Source organism: Strigops habroptila, unplaced genomic scaffold (assembly GCF_004027225.2).
Source record: "Strigops habroptila isolate Jane unplaced genomic scaffold, bStrHab1.2.pri NW_022045605.1_ctg1, whole genome shotgun sequence".
Taxonomy (NCBI): Eukaryota; Metazoa; Chordata; class Aves; order Psittaciformes; family Psittacidae; genus Strigops; species Strigops habroptila.
Window position 1 is genome coordinate 18,159 of NW_022651086.1, and position 18,736 is coordinate 36,894.

At 67.7% G+C, this 18,736-nt stretch overlaps 2 protein-coding genes across 3 annotated transcripts; one reads left to right on the forward strand and one right to left on the reverse strand.

Annotated features, from left to right (window-relative positions):
• The first annotated feature begins 898 nt into the window (after positions 1-898).
• Positions 899-8,743, forward strand: SPRYD3 (SPRY domain containing 3). Of its 2 annotated transcripts, none has more exons than XM_030474584.1 (11): positions 899-927; positions 1,397-1,537; positions 2,240-2,315; positions 2,408-2,532; positions 3,060-3,195; positions 4,716-4,901; positions 6,029-6,178; positions 6,522-6,579; positions 6,881-7,000; positions 7,226-7,365; positions 8,200-8,743. In XM_030474584.1, coding segments are annotated over exons 1-11 (1,269 nt in total). In that variant the 5' UTR covers positions 899-925; the 3' UTR covers positions 8,335-8,743. The 2 variants fall into 2 exon arrangements, with proteins under 2 accessions (XP_030330444.1, XP_030330445.1); XM_030474585.1 differs by having other exon boundaries at positions 905-966.
• Positions 8,730-18,104, reverse strand: LOC115603052 (tensin-2-like; the record flags this gene model as incomplete). Its single annotated transcript, XM_030474583.1, has 15 exons — positions 8,730-9,100; positions 9,270-9,299; positions 9,383-9,451; positions 9,837-10,005; positions 10,708-10,785; positions 10,865-10,942; positions 11,284-11,376; positions 11,785-11,910; positions 12,394-12,610; positions 12,646-12,692; positions 13,097-14,734; positions 15,297-15,410; positions 15,490-15,555; positions 16,316-16,439; positions 17,995-18,104. Coding segments are annotated over 15 exons (3,104 nt in total), but the record flags the coding sequence as incomplete, so codon positions are not given.
• Between the last annotated feature and the right edge of the window lie 632 nt (positions 18,105-18,736).

Sequence of the window (18,736 nt, forward strand, 5' to 3'; positions counted from 1 at the left end):
ACCCAATGGTGACCTGGGGATGGGGGACGTCATCAGCACCCAATGATGACCTGGGGATGGGGGGGTTCATCAGCACCCAATGGTGACCTGGGATGGGGGGATTCATAGCACCCAATGGTGACCTGGGGATGGAGGGGATCATAGCACCCAATAGTAACCTGGGGATGGGGGGGTTCATAGCACCCAATGGTGACCTGAGACGGGGGGGTTCATAGCACCCAATGGTGACCTGGGGATGGGGGGGGCGGCTCATGAACCCCACACCGTAGGGGTGTCTCTGGTGTGTTCCTCCCCCCGCTATGACGACCCGGTCATCCCCAACCCACCCTAGTGCCCGGTGACCCGCCCAGCGCCCCCAGCCCCGGTTGCACATTTCCTCCGGTGCCCCACCAGCCCGTGCCCCCGTCGGTGCCCCCCATCTCCCGCGGTTCCGGACCCCCCGGTGCCCCCCATTGTTCCCCGCCCCACCTCGCCCGATTCCCGCGCTGCGCGCGCTCTCCCGCCGCCGAGTTGAAGCCCCGCGGGCCGGAAGGGGGCGGGGCTTGGGGCGGGAGGGGCGGGGCTTGAGGTCGGAGGGGCGGGGCTTGAGCGGGAGGGGCGGGGCTTGAGGGAGCTATAGGGGATGGCGGCAGCGCAGGGGAGCAGTTTTAGGCTGCGGGGGGGGCAGCTCTGGGGGGCATTTGGAGGGTCTGGGGGCAGTTTTGGGTACCCAATGCCCCCCCAGTGCTCCCAGTGCTCCCCAGCGCTGTTCCCCGCCCGTGCTCCAGGTGGCGCCCTCACGCTCTGGCGCGCTCCGTTCCCCTCAACCCGCTTTCCCGGCTTCCGATTGGCTCACCGAGCCGTCAGTCAGAGCGGACCGGGCAGCGATTGGTCTAGCTGCGCGGAGGGGGCGGGAGGAAGCGGAGGCGGAAGCGCGGGGACCCGGATGTGAGCAGCGCGGGGAGCCCCATGGCGGGAGCGGGGCCGGTGAGGGCGGGGAGGGGGGGGCGCTGGGGGTACCCCGCGGGGGGGGGGCAGCTGAGGGGGCACGTGTCGGGGGGGGTGGGAGGGTCCCCGCTGTGGGGAGCCTGGCGGGGGCTATGGGGGGGCCGGGGTGCGGCATTGATGGAACGGGGCGCTATGGGGGGGGGCGGGTGCCCGGGGGGTTCCCTGTGTGCCCATGGGGTGTCTCTGTACCCATGGGGGGGGCCCTGTGTGCCCATGGGGGGGTCCCTGTGTGCCCATGGGGGGGTTCTGTGCCCATGGGGGGGTCCCTGTGTGCCCATGGGGGGGTCCCTGTGTGCCCATGTGGGGGTCTCTGTGCCCATGGGGGGTCTCTGTGCCCATGGGGGGGTCTCTGTGTGCCCATGGGGGGTCTCTGTGCCGCGGGGGGGGTCTCACCGGCGCCCCCCCGCAGGTCTCCCCTCGCCATGGATGATCTCCACCTGCACTACAGGTTCCTCAACTGGCGCCGGCGCATCCGCGAGATCCGCGAGGTCCGCGCCGGCCGCTTCCAGGAGCGCTCCAAGCACATCCTGGTGGATGGGGACACGCTCAGGTGCGGGGGGGCGGCGCGGGACCCCTCCCCCGGCCACAGGACCCCACCGCGGGACAAAGGGACCTTAAAGCTCCCCCAGCTCCAACCCCTGCCCCGGGCAGGGACACCTTCCACTAGAGCAGGTTGCTCCAAGCCCCTGTGTCCAACCTGGCCTTGAACACTGCCAGGGATGGGGCAGCCACAGTTTCTCTGGGCACCCTGTGCCAGCGCCTCAGCACCCTCACAGGGAAGAGCTTCTTCCTTATCTTCAAGCTGAACTTCTCCTGTGTCAGTTTGAACCCATCACCCCTTGTCCCATCGCTCCAGCCCCTGATGAAGGTCCCTCCCCAGCGTCCTTGTAGCCCCCTCCAGCCCCTGGAGCTGCTCCGTGGTCTCCGGCAGCTTCTCTCCCCCAGCCCCGATGTTCCCAACCTGGCTCCCTGTGGGAGCTGCTCCAGCCCCTGCTCTGCCCCGCGGCCTCCTCTGGCCTCGCTCCAGCAGCTCCATGTCTGAGGACACCAGCGCCGCACACAGGGGGTCTCACAGCGCAGAGGAGCAGGACCCCCTCCCTGAGCTGCTGCTCACGCTCTGGGGGTGCAGCCCCACACGCGGGGGGGCTCTGGGCTCACCCCGGGCCATGGGGAGCTTCTTGCCCCCAACACCCCCACGTCCTTCTCCTCTGAACCCCCTTCATGTCCCCCCTCATCCCCCTTCCCTTCGCAGCTACCACGGGAGCTCCGGGGAGGTCGGCTGCTACGTGGCCCCGCGGCCCCTCACCAGGGACAACAACTACTTTGAGGTGAGGCTGCGCTTGGGGGGGATCCCTCATGGATGTGGGGGGTGTCCCGCTGAGCTTTGGGGCTCACAGTGTGTGTGCCCCCCCTCCCCAAGGTGTCCATCGTGGACAGTGGTGTGAGGGGCACCATCGCCGTGGGGCTGGTGCCGCAGTTCTACAGCCTGGACCATCAGCCCGGCTGGCTGCCCGGCTCCGTGGCCTACCACGGCGACGATGGCAAGTGAGTGCGAGCTGCCAGGACCTGGGGGGGCTGCCGGGACCCAAAGGTATCTGCCAGGACCTATATGGGGGAAAGACCTGGAAGGAATCTGCCAGGACCTGTGGGGGCTGCTGAGACTTCGGGGGCTCCTGGGGGAATCGGGGGGCTGCTGGGGAGGTCCTGGGGGTGCTGCTGAGACCTGGCTGGGGGGAACCTGGTGTGAGTGTGCAGGTCCTGGAGGGGGGGGGGTTCGGCCAGGCCCCATCCTGCTGCTGCTGGGGGGGGTTTGGGGGTGACCCTGGGGGGGCCCCCCTACCCCATAGCCCCCCATGCCCCCTCCTGCCTGTACAGTCTCTATACCTCCCCCAGGCTGTGCAGTGTCTGTGCCCCCCCAGGCTGTGCCCCCCCCAGCTGTGCAGTGTCTGTGCCCCCCCAGGCTGTGCCCCCCCCCCCCCAGCTGTGCAGTGTCTGTGCCCCCCCAGGCTGTGCCCCCCCCAGCTGTGCAGTGTCTGTGCCCCCCCAGCTGTGCAGTGTCTGTGCCCCCCCAGGCTGTACAGCGGCCGGGCCAAGGGCCGCCAGTTCGGCTCCAAGTGCAGCTCCGGGGACCGCGTTGGCTGCGGCATCGAGCGCGTGTCGCTGGAGGTGCGCACGGCGCACGTGTTCTTCACCCGCAACGGCAAGAGGGTGAGAGCGGCCGCACCCACCGGCACCCCCTGACACCCACCGGCACCCCCTGACACCCCCTGACACCCAGTGACACCAGTGACACACAGCGACACCCACCGGCACCCAGTGACACCCACAAGCACGCACTGACACCCAGCGACACCCAGTGACCCCCACTGACACTCAGCGACACCCACTGACCCACACTGACACCCCTTGACACCCAGTGACACCCCCTGACACCCTCTGACACGCACTGACCTGCACCGACACCCACTGGCACCCAGCGCCACCCCCTGACACCCACTGACACCCAGTGACACCCCCTGACACCCAGTGACCCCCAGTGACACCCATTGTCACCCCAGTGATCCCCCCTGACCCTTCATTGACATCCCCATTGACCCCCCCTTGACACCCCCTCACCCCCCCGACACTCCATTCTCACCCCCTATTGGCCCCCCTCAGACACACTGACCCCCCCATTGACCCCCAAACCTGTCCCCCGACACACTGACCACCCCCAAAACCACCCTGAGCCCCAAACCAGGCCCCCCATTGCCCCCCCAATCACCCTGACCTGCCCTGACCCTCCCAAACACAGACACCCCCCACATCCTCCTGACCCCCATTTAGCCCCCAAAACCCCCCACACCCCCTCATTGACCCCCCAAACCCTTCCGTTGCCCCCATTACCCCCATTGCCCCATTACCCCCATTGCCCCATTAACCCCATTGCCCCCATTGCCCTATTACTCCTGTTGCCGCATTGCCCCCATTACCCCCATTTGCCCCATTGCCCCATTATCCCCATTGCCCCCATTACCCCTTTACCCCCATTGCCCCCATTGCCCCATTACCCCCATTAACTCCATTGCCCCATTGCCCCCATTGCCCCGTTGCCCCATTACCCCCATTAACCCCATTGCCCCATTGCCCCATTACCCCCATTAACCCCATTGCCCTGTTGCCCCATTGCCCCATTACCCCCATTGCCCCCATTGCCCCCATTATCCCCATTGCCCCGTTGCCCCATTACCCCCATTAACCCTATTGCCCCCATTGCCCCGTTACCCCCATTAACCCCATTGCCCTGTTGCCCCATTGCCCCATTACCCCCATTGCCCCCATTGCCCCCATTATCCCCATTGCCCCGTTGCCCCATTACCCCCATTAACCCTATTGCCCCCATTGCCCCGTTACCCCATTGCCCCCGTTAACCCCATTGCCCCATTACCCCGTTACCCCATTGCCCCCATTAACCCCATTACCCGCATTAACCCCGTTGCCCCGTTGCCCCATTACCCCCATTAACCCCATTGCCTCATTACCCCCATTAACCCCATTGCCCTGTTGCCCCATTGCCCCATTGCCGCCATTATCCCCATTGCCCCCATTATCCCTATTGCCCCGTTGCCCCATTAACCCTATTGCCCCCATTGCCCCCATTAACCCCATTGTCCCATTACCCCCGTTGCCCCATTGCCCCCATTGCCCCGTTACCCGCATTAGCCCCGTTGCCCCCTGCCGCGCCGCAGGTGGGCTCCACGGAGGTGCCGCTGTGCGCGGAGGGGCTGTTCCCGGCCGTGGGGATGCACTCGCTGGGGGAGGAGGTGCGGCTGCACCTGCGGGCGGCGCTGCGGCCCGAGCCCGATGACTGCATGCTGGTGGACAGCGTGGAGGAGGAGTGGGGCCGCCTGCACGACGTGCGCGCCTGCGGCACGGTCAGCCGGGAGCCGCGGCGGGGGGCGGCAGTGGGGGGGCGGCAATGGGGGGGCGGCAATGGGGGGCAGCATGGGGGGGCAGCAGTGGGGGGGCGGCAGTGGGGGGGCGGCAGTGGGGGGGCGGCAGTGGGGGGCAGCAATGGGGGGGCACAATGGGGGGGCAGCAGTGGGGGGGGCAGCAATGGGGGGGACAGCAGTGTGGATGGGCACAGCAATGGGGGGGACAACAATGGGGGGAGAGCAATGGGGTGACAGCAGTAGGGGGGGCAGCAGTGGGGGAGCACCAATGGGGGGGAGAGCAATGAGGGGGACAGCAGTAGGGGGGGCAGCAGTGGGGGGCAGCAATGAGGGGGACAGCAGTGTGGATGGGCATGGCAATGGGGGGGACAACAATGGGGGGAGAGCAATGGGGTGACAGCAGGTGGGGGGGCACCAATGGGGGGGAGAGCAATGAGGGGGACAGCAGTGGGGGGGGCACCAATGGGGGGACAACAGTGAAGGGACGGCAGTGGGGGGGCAGCAATGGGTGGGCAGCAATGGGGGGGACAGCAGTGGGGGGGACAGCAATGGTGGGGCACAATGGGGTGCAGCAATGGGGGGGGCAGCAGTGGAGGGCAGCAATGGTGAGGACAGCAATGGGGATGGGGACACCCGGTGAGGATGGGGACACTCAATGGGGATGGGGCATAGTGGCAATGGGGCACAATGGGAATGGGGACATAATGAGGGGGGGACAAACCATGGGGATGGGGGACACGCTGTAGGGTAGCGGACACGGGGACGTGCCATCCCATGATTGTATGTGCTGGGGACCCCAGCACTGGCCTGGGGGTGTCAGGGTTGGGGGAGGCTGGATTACACCAGGGGGGGACCCCAAAGATGAGCCCCCTGTGCCAGGCAGTGGCACCCCAATGCGGGAGGGGGGAACAAGGCAGGGACACTCCAGTTTCACACGCCATGGTGCCAGCATGGAGCTGGTTTGGGGGGGTCGCACCAGGGGGGAGTGAACCCCCAAACCCCTGTGACCCTCCCTGTGCCCCACAGCCTCCCATGACCCCCCCCCACATGTGCCTGTGCCCCCAGCCCCCCCCACCCTGTAACCACGCCCCCCCCGTGCCCCACCGCAGGTGCTGGAGTACGTGGGGCAGGGCAAGAGCATCGTGGACGTGGGGCTGGCGCAGGCGCGGCGCCCGCTCAGCACCCGCAGCCACTACTTCGAGCTGGAGATCGTGGACCCGGGCGAGAAGTGCTACATCGCGCTGGGGCTGGCGCGCAAGGTGGGAGCCGGTGACCCCCAGGGACCCCCCCGGTGACCCCCAGGGACCCCCCAGTGACCCCCCCAGTGAAACCCCAGTGACACCCTCCCAGTGACACCCCCCAGTGACCCCCCCCAGTGACCGCCCCAGTGAAACCCCAGTGACACCCTCCCAGTGACACCCCCCAGTGACACCCTAGTGACACCCCCCTAGTGAACCCCCAGTGACACCCCAGTGACCCCCCCCAGTGACACCCCCAGTGACACACCCCCAGTGACAGTCCCCCATTGACGCCCCCCCATTGACTCCCCCAGTGCTGCCCCCCTCTGTGTGACCCCCCCCTCTTTTTGTTTCCCCCCCCCAGGACTACCCCAAGAACCGCCATCCCGGCTGGAGCCGGGGCTCAGTAGCCTATCATGCAGGTGAGACCCCCCCAGACATGGGCCCCCCCAACTATGGGCCCCCCCAAAGCCAAGGGAACCCCCCAAACCCGAGGCAATCCCTCCCCCAAAATCGTCGGGACCCCCAAACCTGGGGAACCCCTCAAACACGGGACCCCCCCAGCCGTAGGGCCCCTCCCCCAAACGAGGGGATCCCCCAAACTTGAGGACCCCCCAAAACACGGGAACAGCCTCCAACCGAGGGGACCCCCCCTAAGCCGAGGGGGCCCCCATGGCGGGGGTTTGGCCGTGGAGGGGTCCCTGTGACGCTGCCCCCCCCCAGATGACGGGAAGCTGTTCCATGGCAGCGGTGTTGGGGACCCCTTTGGCCCCCGCTGCTACAAGGGCGACATCATGGGCTGCGGCATCATGTTCCCCCGGGACTACAGCCTGGACAGCGAAGGTGGGGGCCGGGGAGGTCTTGGGGGGGCCGTGGGGGCGGCTATGGGGGGCTATGAGGGGCAGCGGGTGGGCTCTAGGGGCGTGTGGGGCAGCTATGGGAGTTTATGGGGAGCTCAGGGGGGCTATGGGGGGGCTGGGGGGGGCTGTTGGGGGCAATGGTGAGCTCGGGGGGGCTGGGGGGGTCCGGGGGGGCTCTGACGTCATGCGGTGCCCGTGCCCCCCCCAGGTGACAGCGACGAGGCGAGCGAGGGGGGGCAGGTGGGGGGGCGCGCGGTGCGGAACGGGATGTACCTGCCCCCCGAGGATGAGGACGAGGAGGAGGAGGGGGGGGAGCCCGAGCCCCCCCGCCCCGGCAGGAACGTCGTGGTGTGGGGGGGGGGGGCGCCGGGGGGGGGCCCGCGGGACACCCCATGGACCCCATGGACCCCCATTGAGCTCCATCGAGCCCTATAGAGCTCCATTGGTCTCCACTGACTACCCCGTAGACCCCATGGACCCCAATTGACCTCCACTGGCCACTCCATGGACCCCATAGACCCTCATAGACCCCCACTGACCTCCACTGGGCACCCCATAGAGCCCCATAGAACTCATAGACCCCTATAGATCTCCACTGAGTTCCATAGAGGCCAATTGAACTTCACTGACCACCCCATAGACCCCATAGACCCCCATAGACCTCCACTGATCCCCATTGACCACTCCATAGAGCCCCATGGGCCCCCGCTGACCTCCAGTGACCCCCATGAACTCCCATTGACTTCTATTGATCTCCATAGACCTCCACTGACCACTGCTGACGTCCGTTGACGTCCATAGACCCCCATAGACTCCTATAGATCTCCATTGACCTCCATTAACCCCTATAAACCCCCCCAAAACCTCCATAAACCCCCCCAAAACCTCCCTGAACCTCCATAACCCCCCCAAGCCCCCCCCAAACCTCCCCATAACCCTCCAAACACGCCCCAACCTCCCCTAAACCCCCCCAACTCCCCCCAAACCTCCCCCCCTGCCCCCCCAAACCCCCTTAACCCCCCCAACCCTCCCCTGTACCCCCCTAAGTCCTCTCCTAACCGCCCCCCAAACTCCCCCTTTGCCCCCCCCATTTCCCCTCCATCCCCATGGGTGGATGGGGGGTGCAGGTGCTGTGCTTTGGGGCTACCCTGACCCCCCCCCATATTTCCGTGCCCCCCCCAGGTGTTCTTCACCCGCAATGGGCAGATCATTGGCAAGAAGGAGGCGCTGGTGCCCCCCGGGGGCTACTTCCCGACGGTGGGAATGCTGAGCACGGGGGAGAAGGTGAAGGTGGACCTGCACCCCCTCAGCGGGTAGGGGGGGCCCCCCATACCCCCCATTTCCTTCCCCCCCCCATGCACTTTAATGCCATTCCCCCCACAGCGGGATGTGCCCCCCCCCACTGTGTTATTCCCCCCCAATCTGTGTTATTCACCGCCTTATCCATGGGGGAGAGGGCAGATTTAAGGGGACCCCCCCTCAATTCATGCTGTTACATCCCCCCCCCCCCCTTTCTGAATGTAACCCCCTCCCATTTTGGGATTCCCCCCACCCCCCCCCAGTGTTAAAGGAGGAGCTGGGTTTGGGGGTTCACATTGGTGTTTGCACATGGGGGGGGTCGGGGGGGGGGTCTGTGTCCCCCCCAGCCCTGCACCCCCCCCAATATCTATATTATGTCTCAGCCCCCCCCCCCAAGCACTCAGATAAACCCATTGTTAGACAAATACACACTTGGCTTTATTGGGGAGCCCCCCCCCAAAATTTGGGGGCCCCCCCAACATCACTCATGGTTTGGGATCACCCCCCCCGGCTGCTGCCCCACACAGCGCGGGGGGGGTCCCACAGCTCCCTGTGGTGTGGGGGGGCATGGAGGGGGTGCAGGGGGGTTTGGGGGGGCGCGGGGGGTACAGGGGAGTCCGGGGGGGCTTTGGGGGGGCCTCATGAGCGGCGGGTGCCCAGCAGCACCTTGGTGATGAAGGTGACGATGGCTCCGGCCGGTTGCTCCGGGTCCAGCTCAGCAAAGAGGTGGCAGGAATTGGCGCCCCCCGGGGCCCCCCATTGCCGAGCCACGAAGCCAAAGATCCTGGGGGGGGGGGGGGAACAGAGCAATGGGGGGGGCGGCAGAGCCGTGTGCAGGGGTGAAAGAGCCGGGGGGGGGCGGGGAGAGAGATGGGGGGGGGAGAAGATGATGGGGGGGGGAAGAGCTGGGGGGGTCAGGGCTGTTCAAGCTCCCCCCCCCCCATGCTACTTACTTGGAGGTGGTTCCATCCGGATTCACCCACCTGCGGGGGGGGGATGTGTTAGTGGGGGGCTCATTACCCCCCCCCAACGTGTGTGTGTGTCCCCCCCAACCGTGCCCCCCCACCTGCGGTCCTGCGGGTCGGTGCTGCAGTGGGTGATGCTGCTGGTGGGGTAGTGCCGGCGGAAGAAGAGCCTGGGGGGGCCATGGGGTGAGATGGGGGGGCACCCCATGGATGGGGCGGGGGGGGAGTGATGCTGGGAGGGGGTTTGGGGCCCCCCCAGGGGATGTTTTTTGGGGGGGCTCGAATGATGGGGGGGGAGAGGAGAGGAAGGGATGTGGGGGTGGGAGTGGGGGCCCCCCAAATGGTGGTCCGGGCGGGGGGGTGATGCTGGGAGGGGGTTTGAGACCTGAGACACCCCCCCCCATATGATAGTTTGGGGGGGGGGAAGCCCCAAAAGATGGTTGTGGGGGAGAAGGGTTGTGGGGAAGGGGTTTGGGGCCCCCCAAACCATGGTTGCGGGGGGGTTCTGATGGGCCTTGGGGGGGGTCCCATGGGGAGGTCCCGGGGGGGCCGCACCTGCGCTCCGTGTCTGTGAGCGTGATCCCCTGCGCTGACACCTTGAAGTGGACGGGCCCGGGGGGGGCCCGCGCGGGGTCCGCCAGGATCGAACCCGCGGCCTTGGCCACCGCGGGCGGCCCCGTCAGGGACTCGGTGCCGGCGGAGCCCACGTACAGCACGCGGCACGCTGCGGGGGGGCGAGAGGGACCCCCGGCACTGGGACCCCCCCGAGCACTGACCCCCCGGGAGCCGCCATCCCTGGGACCCCCCCATAGCAGTGACCCCCCATCCCTGCGACCCCCATCACTGGGACCCCCCCGTAGCACTGACCCCCGCCGGGACCTGCCATCCCTCGGACCCCCATCTCTGGGACCCCCGTCACTGGGACCCCCGTCACTGGGACCTCCATCACTGGGACCACCCCATAGCAGTGATACCCCCATCCTGGGACCCCCATCCCTGGGCCCCCCCCATAGCAGTGACCCCCCATCCTGGGACCCCCATCTCTGTGATCCCCATCCCTGGGACCCCCCCATCCCTGGGACACCCCATCCCTGGGACTCCTCCATAGCAGTGACCCCCCCATCCTGGGACCCCCCATCCCTGGGACCCCCATCCCTCGGACACCCCATCTCTGTGACCCCCCCATAGCAGGGATCCCCCCCATAGCAGTGGCCCCCATCCCAGTCTCCCTTTGATTCCAGTGTCCCTGATACCAGTGACCCCCATCCCAGTAACTCCTCCTACCCCACTGCCCCCCCATCCCCGAGCCCCCCATCCCAGTGTCCCCCCCAATCCCAATGCTCTCATCCCAGAGCCCCCCCATCTCTCTACCCGCCCCTTTTGCCCTCCCTCCCTCCCCCGTTGCCGCCCCCCCGGCGCCCCCCACCTGCCCCCTGGCGCAGCAGCTCCGCGGCCGTGCTCATGTTGGGGGGCACCGGCCCCTCGGGGGAGTCCTCCAGCGGGTCTGGGGGACACACACCCCCCTCGTTTATGGGGGGGTCACCCCATTTCGGGGGGGTCAAGCCGTGTTGTGGGGGGGGTACCTTTGGTGGGGATGCGCAGGGCACAGGGCAGGGAGATGGGGGTGATGGAATGCTGCAGCACCAGCGCGGGCAGGCTCCCTGCGGGGGGGGCACGCACCACTAAACACCCCCAAGGGACCCCAAAACCCCCCCTTTGGCACCCCAAAACACCCCCAGAGACCCCCAAACCCCCCCGGGGGCCAAAAACCCCCCTTTGGGACCCCAAAACCCGTCTTTGGGATGCCCAAAACACCCCGGGAACCCCAGAACCCACATGGACGCTCCAAACACACCCCCCCCGTACACCCCAAAATCTTCCCAGACACCTCAAAATCTCCCTTTGGGACCCCCGAAACACCCCCCGGACACCCCAAAACCCACCCCAGACCCCCCCAAACTCCCCCCGAACCCCTCAAACCTCCCGCAGGGCCCCCCCTGACCGAAGTGGGGCTCCTCGGGGCACCCCTTGATCTTGACCCCCCGCGGCCCCGTCTCGATGAGGAAGTGTCGGACGAGCTGCTCCTGGGGGTCCCCTGGGGGGCATGGGGGGGTCAGCACCCATGGATGCTCCCCCCCAGGGTACAGCAGGAGCTGCTGTTGCTGCACCCCAAAACCTGCCCTTGGAGGCCGGGGGGGGGGGGAATAGGAGGTGATGGGGGGGGGGGGGTGTATGGGGTCCCAAGGGACATGGGGGTCTGGAGGATGTGGGGTGCTAGGGGAGATTCTATGGCGGGCTGGGGGGGGGTTTCGGGGTACCAGGGGATAGGGGGTACGGGGGGGGTCACTACTCCTGTTGGGGGGTCTATAGGGTGAGGGGGGGGGGTGTGGGGCGCTGTGTGGGTCTATGGAGTATGTACCCCCCAGTACCCCCCTGCCGGAGCGGGTCTATGGGGGTGATTATAGGGCGGGTCGTTGGGTTGGGTCTATGGGGGGGGTCCTACCCCTGCCGGGGGGGCAGCGCGGGGGGGGCGCCCCCACCCGCAGCGCGAGCCCGAAGGCCCCCCGGAAGCTGCTGCTCTGGCGGATGAGGAACGAGCCGGGAGCCTCGCGCTGGAGCAGCGCCACGGCTGGGGGGGGGCACCGTGAGACCCCCCCGCGACACCCCCACGGCCCCACATGGCCCCCCCAGAGACACCCATAGCCCCGCATAGCCCCCCCGAGACACACCCATAGCCCCCCATAGCCCCCCCAGAGACACCCACAGCCCCACATAGCCCCACATAGCCCCACATAGCCCCCATAGCCCCCCCGGGACACCCCCACGGCCCCACATAGCCCCCCATAGCCCCACATAGCCCCCCGAGACACCCCCCATAGCCCCACATAGCCCCCCAGAGACACCCCCACAGCCCCCCAGGGCCCCCCCAGAGCCCTCCCGAGACATCCCCCAAAACCCCCCCCCCCGAGACACCCCCTACCCCATTGAACCTCGCTGAGGCCCCCTGGACCAACCTGAGCCCCCTTGAGACACCTGAGCCCCCCCGACACCCCAAACCCACCTCGAACCCCCCAAACAGCCCCAAACCCGCCCCTCCCCCGCCCCCCCGCACCTCGCTCCCGGGACAGGCCGGGTTTGAACCAGAACTTGCTCGTGTCCTGCACGAAGGAGCCGCCCGCGGGGGGGACCCCGGCTCCGGGGGGGTCCCCGCCCCCCCCCCGGGGGCCCCTCTGGCGCGAGCTGCGGGGGGGGCGACGCGCGGGGCCCCCCCGGCGCGGGGGGGGGGCGCGTGGTACAGGGCAGGGGGGGGGAAGGCGGGGGTGGGGGAGCTGCCGGGGGGGGGCTCCGGGCTCTCGGGGGGGGCCTCGGGGGGGGCGCGCCACGGACCCCCCTCCCCCGCGCTCCTGCGCTCTGGGGGGGCAGAGGGGGGGGTGGTGTCAGCACCGCGTGGGGACCCCTGAGCCCCGGTAGCCCCCATTAGCCCCCCATGAACCCTTTTAGCCCCCACAAACACCCCCCCGCCACCAACAGAGCCCACAGTCCCCCCACTGTCCCCCATTGCCTCCCCATAAGCCCCCCATTAGTGCCTATAGCCCCCCCGTTAGCCCCCCATAAGCCCCTTTAGGCCCCCAAACACCTCCTCAGCCTCCCAACAGACCCCAACAGCCCCCCATAGCCCCCCATTACCTCTTTAGCCCCCCATAACCGCAATAGTCCCCTTACCCCCCCATTAGCCCCTTCAGCCTCCCATGAGCCCCATTACCACCCCTGTTAGCCCCTATAGCCCCACATAACCCCCCCATGCCCCCGCTCACCAGCGGGTTCCTGCTGGGGGGTCTCCAGCCCGGGGGGTTCGTACCCCCCTTTGCCGGGGGGGGCTCGGGGGGGCGGGCTCCAGCTCAGCCCCACACCGGGGCGGCCGCAGTGGGGGCAAGGGGGGGGCTCCTCGGCGGGGGGGGCTGGGGGGCGGGGGGGGCCCCCCCAGGCTGCGCCCCCCCCCAGCCCATAGACCAGGGGGGGCCCGTCGCGCCCCCAGCCCCCCCCCGCCGCGCGCCCGGGGCTGCAGGGGGGGGGCCCCTCGGAGAGCGAGCGCTGCACTCCCCGCCTGCCCCCTCCCCCCGCGGGGAGCCCCCCCCCATCGCGGGGCGCCTCGGGGCTGGGGGGGCAGCGGCACGAGCAGGGGGGGGCCAGGCTGGCCCTGCGGCACAGGGCGGGGACGGGGGGGGCCGCGCTCCCATAGGGTGCTGTGCTCCCAGGGGATATTGGGGTCCCCTGGGATGCTGGGGTCCCATAGGGTGCTGTGCTCCCACAGGATGCTGTGATCCCAGGGGATGTGGGGCTCCCACGGGATGTGGGGCTCCCATGGGGTGTCAGAGTGCCATAGGATGCTGTGGTCCCATACAATGTCATGGCACCCTGGGATGTTGGGGTTCCCTGGGGCACCGGGGACCCATAGGAGGTGGGGGTCCCATGGGATGTTGGGGTCCCATAGGGTGCTGTGGTTCCATGGGATGCCAGGCTCCCATGGGATGTGGGGCTCCCATGGGATGTGGGGCTTCCATAGGATGTTGGGGTCCCGTGGGGTGTCAGGGTCCCATAGGGTGCTGTGGTCCCATACAGTGTTGGGGTTCCTTGGGGCATTGGGGACCCATAGGATGTTGAGGTCCCATAGGGTGCTGTGGTCCCAGGGGATGCCAGGGTCCCATAAGGTGTCGGGCTCCCAGGGGTTGTGGGGGTCCCATAGGATGTGGGGGTCCCCTGTGGTGTTGGGGTGCTGTAGGCTGCTGGGGTCCCATAGGATGTTGGGGTCCCATATGATATGGGGGTCCCATGGGATGTTGGAGTCCCATAGGGTGCTGTGGTTCCATGGGACGCTGGGCTCCCATGGGATGTGGGGCTCCCGTGGGATGTGGGGCTCCCGTGGGGTGTTGGGGTTCCCTGGGGCATTGGGGTCCCATAGGATGTTGGGGTCCCACGGGATACGGGACTCCCGAGGGATGCAGGGCTCCCATAGGGTGCTGTGCTCCCATAGGGTGCTGTGCTCCCACGGGATGCAGGGCTCCCGTAGGGCGCGGGGCTCCCATGGGAAGCTGCGGTTCCATAGGGTGCTGTAGCCCCATAGGACGCGGTGCTCCCATGGGGTGTGGGGCTCCTATAGGGTGCTGGGCTCCCATAGGCCGCTGTGGTCCCATGGGACGTGGCGCGGGGGGGCTCATCCCCCAGGATCGGGGTCTCCCGCTCCCCCGGGCTCCCCCCCCGCACCCCGAAGCCCCCCAGGAGCCGCTCCAGCTCCTGGCGCTCGGCCGCGGTGGGGGGCGGAGGGCGGCCGGGGGAGGGCTCCGGGCTGGGGGGCTCCGGGCTGGGGGGGGCCGGGCTCGGGGGGCCCCCCCCGGGGCTCCAGGGGCGCCGCGGCCGCTGCACCCCCTGGTAGGGGCTGGAGTCCAGCGGGAGCTCTGCGGGGGGGGGGGGCGCCGTGAGGCGGGGCTGAACCCCCCAACCCAACACCCCCCCATGCACCCCCTGAGTGCCTATGGGGGGGTCCCTGGGCTGGAGGTCCCACGGGGAATCTCGGGGGGGTGTCCCATGGGCGGTCCCGTCGGGGGGTACCCATGGAGGGTTCCATGGGGTGTTCCAGGGGTGGGTTTGGGGGGTCCCAGCAGGGTTCCATTGGGGGATCCCCTGGAGGGGTCCCAGGGGTGGGGGTCCCATCGGGGAATTGCAGGGGGGGGTCCAGGGGCGGGGGGGGTCCCATTAGGGTGTCCAATAGAGGTGTCCCATAGGGGTTGCATGGGGGGGTCCCAGGGATGGGCGTTCCATGGGGGGATCCCATGGCAGGGGGTCCCCTAAGGGGGTCCCATAGGGGTGTCCAACGGAGGTGTCCCATAGGAGAGTCACGGGGGGGTGTCTCCCAGCGGGTGATGTGGGGAGGGGGTCCGTAGGGGGGGATCCCGGGGTGGGATGTCTCATAGGGGTGTCCCATGGGGTGCCCCACAGCGCGCCCCACACCCCCCGTACCCTCCAGGCTGTCCTGGTGCCGCAGGTCGAAGCCCTCGTAGGAGTCCCTGCGCACGGCCGGGTCCAGCACCCCGTAATCCACGGGCGCGGGGGGGGCGCCGGGGGGGTCCCAGCCTGGGGGGGCACAGGGGGGGCTGTGGGTGCCTGCGGGGCCGCGGGGGGGCCCTGGGCTGCCCCCCACCCCCCCCCTCACCTTGGATCTTCTCGGGGCCCGAGGAGAAAACGAACTCGACGCTGCCCTCGGGGGGGAAGCGCTCGTCTGGGGGGAGAGACCGACACTGCCCATCCCGGACCCGGCATCCGCATCCCGGGCCCATCCCAGGCCCATCCCGGACCCGGCATCCCCATCCCATCCTGAAACCATTCCTGGACACCCATCCCCATCCCCATCCCCATCCCCATCCCCATCCCCATCCCTGCCCCATCCCATCCCCATCCCATTCCCATCCCCATCCCCACCCCACCCCATCCCATCCCCTGCCCCATCCCATCCCCATCCCCATCCCCATCCCCATCCCCACCTCCATCCCATCCCATTCCCATCCCCATCACCACCCCCATCCCCATCCCCACCCCCATCCCCATCCCACCCCCATCCCCATCCCATCCCATCCCCATCCTCATCCCATTCCCATCCCATCCTCATCCCCATCCCTGCCCCATCCCATTCCCATCCCCATTCCCATCCCCATCCCATCCCCATTCCCATCCCCATTCCCACCCCCATCCCCATCCCATCCCCATCCTCATCCCATTCCCATCCCATCCCCATCCCCATCCCTGCCCCATCCCATTCCCATCCCCATTCCCATCCCCATCCCCATCTCCATTCCCATCCCCATTCCCATCCCCATCCCCATCTCCATTCCCATCCCCATTCCCATCCCCACCCCCATCTCCATTCCCATCCCCACCCCTATCCCCATCCCCATCCTCATCCCATCCCCATCCCATCCCATCCCGTTCCCACCCCCATCCCATCCCCATCCCATCCCCCTCCCATCCCATCCTGTTCCCACCTTCCCAGGCCAGGTCCAGCTCTCCCCGGGGCAGCCGCAGCCGCCCCCCCCGCAGCGTTCCCGTGTGGAATTGGGCCCGGAACACGGGCTCGCGCCCCCCCCGCTGCCGGTGGTAACACGTGACCTGCGCACACGCGTGTGCAAGGCCGAGTGTGCAACAGCACCACGGGCACCCCCCAACAGCACCCATAGCACCCATAGCAGCTATAGCACCCCTTATAGCACACATAGCACCCCACAGCACCCCATAGTACCCACAGCACCCCATAGCACCCATAGCACCTATAGCACTCCCTATAGCACACATAGCACCCCATAGCGCACATAGCACTCCATAGTACCCACAGCACCCCATAGCGCACATAGCACCCATAGCACCTATAGCACCCATAGCATCCCCCATAGCACCCACAGCACCCTATAGTACCCACAGCACCCCATAGACCACATAGCACCCATAACACCCACAGCACCCCATAGCACCCACAGCACCCCATAGCACACCCCATAGCACCCATAGCACCCCATAGCACATCCCATAGCACCCACAGTACCCCATAGCACACATAGCACCCCCTATAGCACACATGGCACCCCATAGCACCCATAGCACCCCCTATAGCACACATGGCACCCCATAGCACCCATAGCACCCCCTATAGCACACATAGCACCCCATAGTACCCACAGCACCCCATAGCACACCTCAAAGCACACATAGCACCCCATAGCACCCACAGCACCCCATAGCACCCATAGCACCCCCCATAGTACCCCCAGCACCCCATAGCACCCCGCAGCAACCCCACAGCACCCAATAGCACCCGCAGCACCCCGAGAGACACCCCACAGACACCTCACAGCACCCCGTGTCACCCATTGCACACACACCTCTTGCACCAACCCCGCACCAGCAGCCCCTGTACGAGCCCCCCCCGCACGCACTTCGCACAAAGCAGCTCTTGTGCAGCACGTGTGCTCCCCACACACCCCATTGCACCCCATTGCACCCCCCATTGCACCCCCATTGAACCCCCATTGCACCCCCCATTGCACCCCTCCTGCACCCCCACTGCACTCCCCATTGCCCCCCATTGAACCCCCATTGCACCCCCACTGCACCCCTCACTGCACCCCCACTGCACCCCCCATTGCACTCCCCATTGAACCCCCACTGCACCCCCCATTGCACCCCCCACTGCACCCCCCACTGCACCCCCATTGCACCCCCATTCCACCCCCATTGCACCCCCCCTGCACCCCCACTGCACCCCCCATTGCACCCCTCATTGAACCCCCATTGCACCTCCACTGCACTTCCCATTGCACCCCCCCTGCACCCCCCATTGAACCCCCCATTGCACCCCACTGCACCCCCCATTGCACCCCCATTGAACCCCCATTGCACCCCCATTGCACCCCCATTGCAGCCCCCACTGCACCCCCCATTGCACCCCCCCTTGCACCCCCCACTGCACCCCCCATTGGACCCCTCATTGCACCCTCCACTGCACTCCCATTGCACCCCTCATTGCACCCCTCATTGCACCCCCACTTCACCCCCCATTGCACCCCTCATTGCACCCCTACTGCACCCCCCATTGAACCCCCATTGCCCCCCCCCGCACACTGACCCCCCCCGTCCCCGCGGGTTCAGCCGGGGGCCCCCCCTCGCTCACCAGCACATCCCCCTTGAGCAGCAGCGCCGGCTCCAGGCTGATGCAGAGACTGTGCGGGCCCGGGGAGCTGCGGGCGCGGGGGGAGGCGGGGGGAGGCACACAAGGTGACACTGAGACCCGCACACAGCGGCGGTGAGCTCACACGCACCCACACCGCCCCATTCACACACCCGCCCCATTCACACCCACACTGCCCCATTCACACTCACACCGCCCCATTCACACTCACACTGCCCCATTCACACCCACACCGCCCCATTCACACTCACACCGCCCCATTCACACCCACACCCGCCCCATTCACACTCACACTGCCCCATTCACACCCACACCGCCCCATTCACACTCACACCGCCCCATTCACACCCACACCCGCCCCATTCACACCCACACCTGCCCCATTCACACTTACACTGCCCCATTCACACACCTGCCCCATTCACACTCACACTGCCCCATTCACACACCGCCCCATTCACACCCACACTGCCCCATTCACATTCACACTGCCCCATTCACACTCACACCCGCCCCATTCACACACCCACCCCATTCACACCCACACCCACACCCGCACCATTCACGCTCACACCCGCCCCATTCACACTCACACTCACACCGCCCCATTCACACTCACACTGCCCCATTCACACTCACAATCACACCCGCCCCATTCACACTCACACTCACACCCGCCCCATTCACACTCCCCCCCCCCCCCCCCCCCCCCCCCCCCCCCCCC